We start from the raw sequence: 7,843 nt of genomic DNA, 5'->3' as shown, positions 1-7,843 counted from the left end.
CCTAAATTACCATCAAAGTAGTTGGTTTACTTATAGGTTTTACATCAGATTAGGCTTTAGAGTCAACCCTCATGGCAAGATTTTACTCCAATTCTGTCAGCTGAATGTCAACGTTTGAGCATTGAACGTTTCATCCTTGGACTTTGATTAGGTAAACAGCGGCCTCCTACACAAAATAAATAGGGCATAATAAATAGTCATACATTCTGCAGTGTCTCTGGTGATTTATTTTTTACTCTGTCTGACATGGCTTGGCTATGGGTGTTCCTGTTCCTAGGGTCCTGTTCTTTCACCTACACATTTGAAACAAAGGACTATGTCGCCCCTCGATTTAATGTCAGCTTGGACCTGCCTCCTGAGGAACGCTGGAAACCAATTATAGAGCACTATAATTTTACGGAGCTACAGCAGTATCTGAAAATGTTTTTAAGGTATCTGTTCAGTTTGCCGAAAATATCTGTTAAATGTATAAAATAATTGGTATATTGTCATTACTATGTAGATTATTGCAATTACATATAATCTGTCACATATGCATCTTTTTTTTCTTTCTTTCCTGTATATATGCCTTCCCTGTCTCTTATGCCGCGTACACACCATCACTTTATGTGATGAAAAAAAACGACGTTTGTAAAAACGTCACTTTAAATGACCGTGTGTGGGGGAAAACGTAGTTTTATGTCTTGTGAAAAATGACAAAAAAAATTGAAGCATGCTTCAATTTTATGTGTCGTTTTTTAAAAACGTTGTTTTTTACTTCACAGAAATTGACCGTGTGTAGCAAAAAACGACGTTTAAAACAACGTTTTTACACCTGCGCATGCCCAGAAGCTAGTTATGAAGCGAGCTTCAATGGAAAAACGTGGTGAACGTAACCTTGCTTTGCTAGAGCATTGTGAAAAAACGATGGTGTGTAGGCAACTTCGTCTTTGAAAATTGAAGTTTCAAAAACATTGTTTTTTACTTCACAGAAAATGTCGTTTTTTTTCATCACATAAAGTGATGGTGTGTATGCAGCATTAGATGTTTATAAGGAACTTAAATTGGTATAGATACCCCAATGAATAAATTTGTATAGCTACGAAAAATTATGCCTATTTTGATGTGCCTTTGGCTTCAAAATATTGTGTTGATAACATTAAAAGATGATGTGTGAGAAGTCTGTCTCGGAAAATAAATCAACCTAAAATCAAATTTATGCTAAATATTGGAATATAAAAATTCTCCACCCAAAGTGAATAATGCAGTGAAAACGTTGCCAGGATAATTACAAAGAAATGTGGATATATAATCTTCTAAGTAGGAAAAAATATTAATTACATATTTTTGGTTGTATCAATTTATGAATTGAGATACACTTGATTTTAAAAATAAATATTCTTTATCAATAGATAAACATGTAAAAGAGATCATATCATATTTTAACGTTCGAATACCCTACTTTTAGTGTGAAGTATGGACTTGTATATAAACCTGGAGGAGCCATATTAGCTTATTACATATGGAGGCTCTGTTTAGTCTTTTGCAGTGCTTTAATGTTTTAACTAAGAATGCAAGTCTATTGGGGTTATTTATGAAAGGCAAATACACTATGCACTACAAGTGCAAAGTGCATTTAAAACTTCACTGAATGTGCACTTGGAAGTGCAGTCGCTGTAAATCTGAGGGGTAGATCTGAAACTAGGGGAAGCTCTGCTGATTTTATTATCCAATCCTGTGCAAACTAAAATGCTGTTTTTTATTTTCCTTGCATGTCCCCCTCGGATCTACAGTGACTGCACCTCCAAGTACACTTTCAGTGCAATTTAAAGTGCACTTTGCACTTGTAGTTTGCACTTGTAGTGCAAAGTGGATTTGCCTTTAGTAAATAACCCCCTATGAGTCAGCCAGCTCACTTAAAACAATACAAATAATTCTAGTATATACTAAGTGCAAATACATCATACGGCTCCATTTACACCTAGTATTTTCTAAACGCACGTTATTTTGTGAGTATTTTTCAATCGACACTGTGACGAATCCTCTGTCCTCAAACAGATCTAGGTTCGCTGTCAATGCTTCCTCTGTTCATATCCAGCACTGTCCAAGATTCTTTAGCCCCCCCCCCCCCAGTCAACAGACAGCACCTCAGTGTAGACTAAAAACCACCAGACAACACCTCAGTGTAGAGTGGCAAAACAAACTGCTTTATTTTCACACATGAAACACATCCCTCCCACCCTTGGAAAAGAGGGCAGGTCAAACTGTCCAATGACAATGGACACACAGGTCAGGTGTGTTCAAACTTCTCTTCAGCAGGGGGCCAGTTGGAGGAATCCCCCCCCCCTCCCTCTCTCCTCACAGCAAGACATTGGCACATCCCATAATAGCTGAGGCAGACAGCCTCAATAGACAATAGAATAGTCACACTCCAAACCACCACAGCAATTAGTCCAACAGCATGGAACAGCACACATTATAAACATTTACAAGGTTCTAGTGTGGCAAGCTGAGTTCCCCAAACCCCCGACTCAAAGTCACTCCCGTCACAAACAGACATACAGCAGTCCAATAATTTCAATGGGCTGTAATACACGCAATAAACGTGGCAAAGTGGCTCATGTAGCTTTTTGCGATGTTAAGCCCTGCACATTTTTTTATGTCATGGTTTGCTGCGTCTATTGCGTGCATTGGCCTGTTGTGTTTGGGGTGCCAATAACAATGAATGGCACTGCAAACTTGACACAGAAAAACGGTTGTGTGTACGTGGCTTAACAATTAAAACAAATGCATTCTTTACATCTACCCTGTTTCCCCAAAAATAAGACCTACCCCGAAAATAAGACCTAGTGGTATTTTCCAGGAAGGCTGCAATATAAGCCCTACCCTGAAAATAAGCCCTACTTTAAAATGCTTTTAAAATCCTATAATCTACTCTATTACAGTCGTTTATAATGTATAATGTGTGTTTCTGTAATATAATTGCGAGGAAGAGAGCTCAGGCGGGTCACAGAAGCGCAGAGCAGCACTATAACAAAGGTATTTGGCACAGTTATATTACAGAAATACACACACATTGTACATTATATAATACTGTAATAGAGTGGATTATAGGATTTTACAAGCATTTTAACTCACTTCATACTGGGGAGTCCTGACAGGCAGGGAGAGAGTGGCGGAGAGAAGACATCACATTACATGGTAAGACCTACCCCGAAAATAAGCCCTACTGTGTCTTTTGTTGCCAAAATGAATATAAGACCCGGACTTTTTTTTGGGGAAACACGGTAAGTACTGGTAAGCAATCAGATGTTTGTTCTTGGATTTAGATACACTACATTTTCTTGGTAGCATTGAGTGCTGGCCCACCTCATGCCTGAGGAGCTAATAGAAACATATGGAGGGCTAAAGGTGATAGTCAATGCTCTATTCTACCAACAATTGCCTGAACTGGATTGGTTTACCACCCCATGGATCAAGGAATACAAAATATATGGGTATGTGCATGCATCAATTAGTGTCTACATTGTAAGTATGAAGCTTGGTAAGTACCATTAGTAGATTTAAAGTGTACTTTAAAGGTTTAGTGAAATAATGGTGAAAATTAATTTAGGCTGAATTTTATGCATTTTTAGTGATTTTTGCATTTTGCAGATTTGCACTACAGAACGTGTTCCATAGGAAAACTTGGTAAATGGACTGTAATGCAAATCTGCAAAAAGCACAAAAAATGCATATGTGTGAATCCAGCCTTAAACTTTATCAGGTAGCTTTGTAAAATGGAAAAAAAAAAGTATGCTAAAACATGAACCGCTTATGTGTTACAAAATTGTTCAATTTAGTTTTTACTTTTCCAAAGAAATTAATTAATTGAATATTTTTTTTAGATTGCACTTCGATGTTAAAAAACTGCACATTTTTTCTGTAATTGTCACTTTATATTTTTCAGCTTGATAAAAGATCATTGGTCCAAGCCCATGTATTTTATAATGGCAGATATCTACTTAGATTTTTTAGCTCCCGAACCTTATGCTGGAGAGATCCGTGGTATAGCCAAAGCGCTTGGCTTTAAAACGTCTGAAGTAACCCTCATAAACCTTATCTATGAAGCTGTCATGTAAGTTGTTTGCAATTATGCTCATTCGCTAAACAGAAATCATCATTATTCTGATTGACAAAACAGTAGCAGCTGCAGAAATAGAAATCAATACTGGGCCTTTATCCCATGAGGTCCCTAGGTGTGATCCTGGTTAAAAAATGTGAACTGGGGAAAATTCTTATAATGTGTGTGTAGCGGACTGAAAGCAATGGTTTGGGGCACATTTTTCTTCCTCTTTTGCTGACACCAGGTTTGGGAGGCTAATATTTCTTCCACTGACATCAACAATTTGTTCTTAATTTCCATTGACACTAATGGTTTTGGGCTTATTCTATCCCAGTGACACCAATGATATGGGGCTACGTTTGCTCTCACTGACACCACCAGGTAGTTCACTTTTTCCCTCGAACACTGCTGATGGGGCTAACTTTATCCCAGCCTTTGCTTTTGTCCCAAAGACCACAGATGTAAAAAAAACATGTTACCCGTACCATCACTGTAATGTACTGCGAGCTGTAGATATAGTAATTATTAGACTGGAAACTTATTTTAAGAAACTTACTCAACCTTTGGCCCTCCTAGCCCTCTGATGTGGCCCTCGACCTGGGGTTCGCAACCCACAGTGGCAACCCCACCCCATGCTCCAGGGGGGCCCTGTCACATTCTGTTTTACATTTGGACAGAAGGGGCAGTATGTAGATGGTGTCAAGCGTGTGTGGTGGCAACCAGGTGAAGAGAACAAAGACAAGTGTGTCTTGCCTACAGTCAAGCATGGTGGTGGGAGTTTCATGGTCTGGGGCTGCATGAGTGCCACGACACTGGGGATCTACAGTTCATTACGGGAACCATGAATGCCAACATGTACTGTGACATACTGAATCAGAGCATGATCCCCTCCCTTCGGAGACTGGGCCGCAGGACAGTATTCCAACATAACGACCCCAAACACACCTCCAAGATGACCACTGCCTTGCTAAAGAAGCTGAGGGTAAAGGTGATGGACTGGCCAATCAGGTCTCTTCTCCAGACCTAAACCCTCTTGAGCATCTGTGGGGCATCCTCAAACTGAAGGTGAGGAGCGCAAGGTCTCTAACTTCTACCAGCTCTGTGATGTCATCATGGAGGAGTGGAAGAGGACTATAGTGGCAACCTGCAAAGCTTTGGTGGACTCCATGCCCAAGAGGGTGAAGGCAGTGCTGGAAAATAAGGGTAGTCACACAAAATATTGACACTTTGGGCCCAATTTGGACATTTTCACTTAGTGGTGTACTCACTTTTGTTGCCAGCAGTTTAGAAATTAATGACTGTGTGTTGAGTTATTTAACCTCCCTGGCGGTAAACCCGAGCGTGACTCGGGGTTGATTTTTTATGCTAGGATCGGTAACCCCGAGTCGCGGCTTACCTTTCGCAGCATCCACAGACAAGTTACTCACCTTGTCCCTGGATCCAGCGATGCATCCCCGCTTTGTGATCGAGCGGGACCTCCTCGCTCGATTCACAGTGTCCCCGTGTGCCGCCGATCTCCGTTCCCTGCGACGTTACGACGCACGGGAGCGGAGAACGGCGCCAAATTCAAAAAAGTAAACAAACACTTTACATACAGTATACTGTAATCTTATAGATTACAGTACTGTATGTAAAAAATACACACACCCCTTGTCCCTAGTGGTCTGCCCAGTGCCCTGCATGTACTTTTATAAAAATAAAAAATGTCATTTCTGCCTAAAAACTGTAGATTGTCCAAAAGTGTCCCTTTATGTCAAAAATGGTTTTAGATCAGCTAGAAAACAGCGATAATAAATTATAATCACTTGCAGAAATGTGCGATAGCGATTTGTGGGGAAATTCGTCATAAAAAAAAAAATAATAATGACAGCGACAATTCTGCAACTGCAAATTTCAGTGATTTTGAGTTGATTACATTATTGAATAATTTTTATTATAATTATATTATTATTTGTTATAATTATTTATAATTATTTATTATATTATAATTTATAATTTTGTTTTAAAAAAAAAATCATACCCGGGATGCCTACAAGACTCTTGCTTGGTCAGATTTAAGTGAGTTATTTCTAAAAATTACAGGCCTACAGTATAAAACGCCAAATTTCCATGCAAAATAATTGTACCGCTTTTGGTACGTAATTCCAGACAGAATCATACCGCCAGGGAGGTTAAAGGGGACAGCAAATTTACACTGTTATACAAGCTGTACACTCACTACTTTACATTTGTAGCAAAGTGTCAATTCTTCAGTGTTGTCACATGAAAAGATATAATAAAATATTTACAAAATGTGAGGGGTGTACTCACTTTTGTGATATAATATATGTTGTTCATTTGAACAAGATATTGTTCAAGTTTATCTGGGACTTTATCTTTATGAATACTAGGTAGAGCACAGTATATCTGAGTAGACTTCAGCGAGTGTAGTTATCTTTCTGGTGGTTGTTTGTGTTAGAGGGCAGCGTAGATAACCTTCCTCTGTTTCTTCTGAGAACATATACTGTTCATTAGCTGTTCTGATTCCAGTGGCGGCCCGTCCATAGGGGGCGCATGGGCGCCGCCCCCCCCTCTCCCCAAAGCCAGTAAAAAAAAAAAAATGAAATAAAAAATTTTTTTTTGGGCCCTTTAAGAAAAAAAAAAGGTCCTTTAAGACGGTGCATGTTCAGGGTGAGCGCCGGTCAAAGACTCAGAGCACTGCTATAGCATCATTGAAGCGTCATGCCAATGCAGCAGGCAAGACGCTTCATTTGCAGTTTTTTTTTAAGCTCTGTGGCTATGTGCTGTGCGCCATGAGCCAATCACTCTCCAGTGTCTCCACTCTCCTCTCTAATTGGGTCCTGCTGCTTCCTCACTGCAGAAGGAAATGGGTGGTGCTTTCCCCAGGGCAGTGTTACTTTCGCTTTTGACTCCAGGAGGACTAAGGTAAGTAACTGTATTAACCACTTAAGCCCCGGACCAATATGCAGCCTAAAGACCCAAGGTGTTTTTACAGTTCGGGACTGCGTCGCTTTAACAGACAATTGCGCGGTCGTGCGACGTGGCTCCCAAACAAAATTGGCGTCCTTTTTTCCCCACAAATAGAGCTTTCTTTTGGTGGTATTTGATCACATCTGCGGTTTTTAGTTTTTGCGCTATAAACAAAAATAGAGCGACAATTTTGAAAAAAAAGCAATATTTTTTACTTTTTGCTGTAATAAATATCCCCCAAAAACATATATAAAAACATTTTTTTTCCTCAGTTTAGGCCGATACGTATTCTTCTACCTATTTTTAGTAAAAAAAATCGCAATAATCGTTTATCGATTGGTTTGCGCAAAATTTATAGTGTTTACAAAATAGGGGATAGTTTTATTGCATTTTTATTTTTTATTTTTATTTTTACTACTAATGGCGGCGATCAGCAATTTTTTTCGTGACTGCGACATTATGGCGGACACTTCGGACAATTTTGACACATTTTTGGGACCATTGTCATTTTCACAGCAAAAAATGCATTTAAATTGCATTCTTTATTGTGAAAATGACAGTTGCAGTTTGGGAGTTAACCACAGGTGGCGCTGTAGGAGTTAGGGTGCACCTAGTATGTGTTTACAACTGTTTGGGGGTGTGGCTGTAGGAATGACGTCATCGATCGTGTCTTCCCTATAAAGGGAATGACGCGATCGATGCGCCGCCATAGTGAAGGACGGGGAAGCCGTGTTTACACACGACTCTCCCCGTTCTTCAGCTCCGGGGAGCGATCGCGACGGAGCGGCT

At 39.7% G+C, this 7,843-nt stretch overlaps 1 protein-coding gene across 2 annotated transcripts in view; it reads left to right on the top strand.

Moving 5' to 3' along the window:
* Window positions 1-205: 205 nt before the first annotated feature.
* The window catches only part of LOC120916550 (N-acylethanolamine-hydrolyzing acid amidase-like), a 61,927-nt gene continuing 54,289 nt past the window's right edge, over window positions 206-7,843 (top strand). Inside the window, exons 1-2 of one of the 2 annotated variants that reach the window (XM_040327606.1) lie at window positions 206-431; window positions 3,929-4,096. In XM_040327606.1, the coding sequence (XP_040183540.1) occupies window positions 247-431; window positions 3,929-4,096 (353 nt within the window). In that variant the 5' untranslated portion in view covers window positions 206-246. The remainder of the gene's footprint in view (window positions 432-3,928; window positions 4,097-7,843) is intronic. The other variant, XM_040327598.1, reaches the window with a different exon arrangement.

Source organism: Rana temporaria, chromosome 1 (genome assembly GCF_905171775.1).
Source record: "Rana temporaria chromosome 1, aRanTem1.1, whole genome shotgun sequence".
In the NCBI taxonomy this organism is placed as follows: domain Eukaryota; kingdom Metazoa; phylum Chordata; class Amphibia; order Anura; family Ranidae; genus Rana; species Rana temporaria.
Note: the sequence above shows the minus strand (reverse complement) of the source record. Positions and strands in the feature narration are given on the sequence as shown.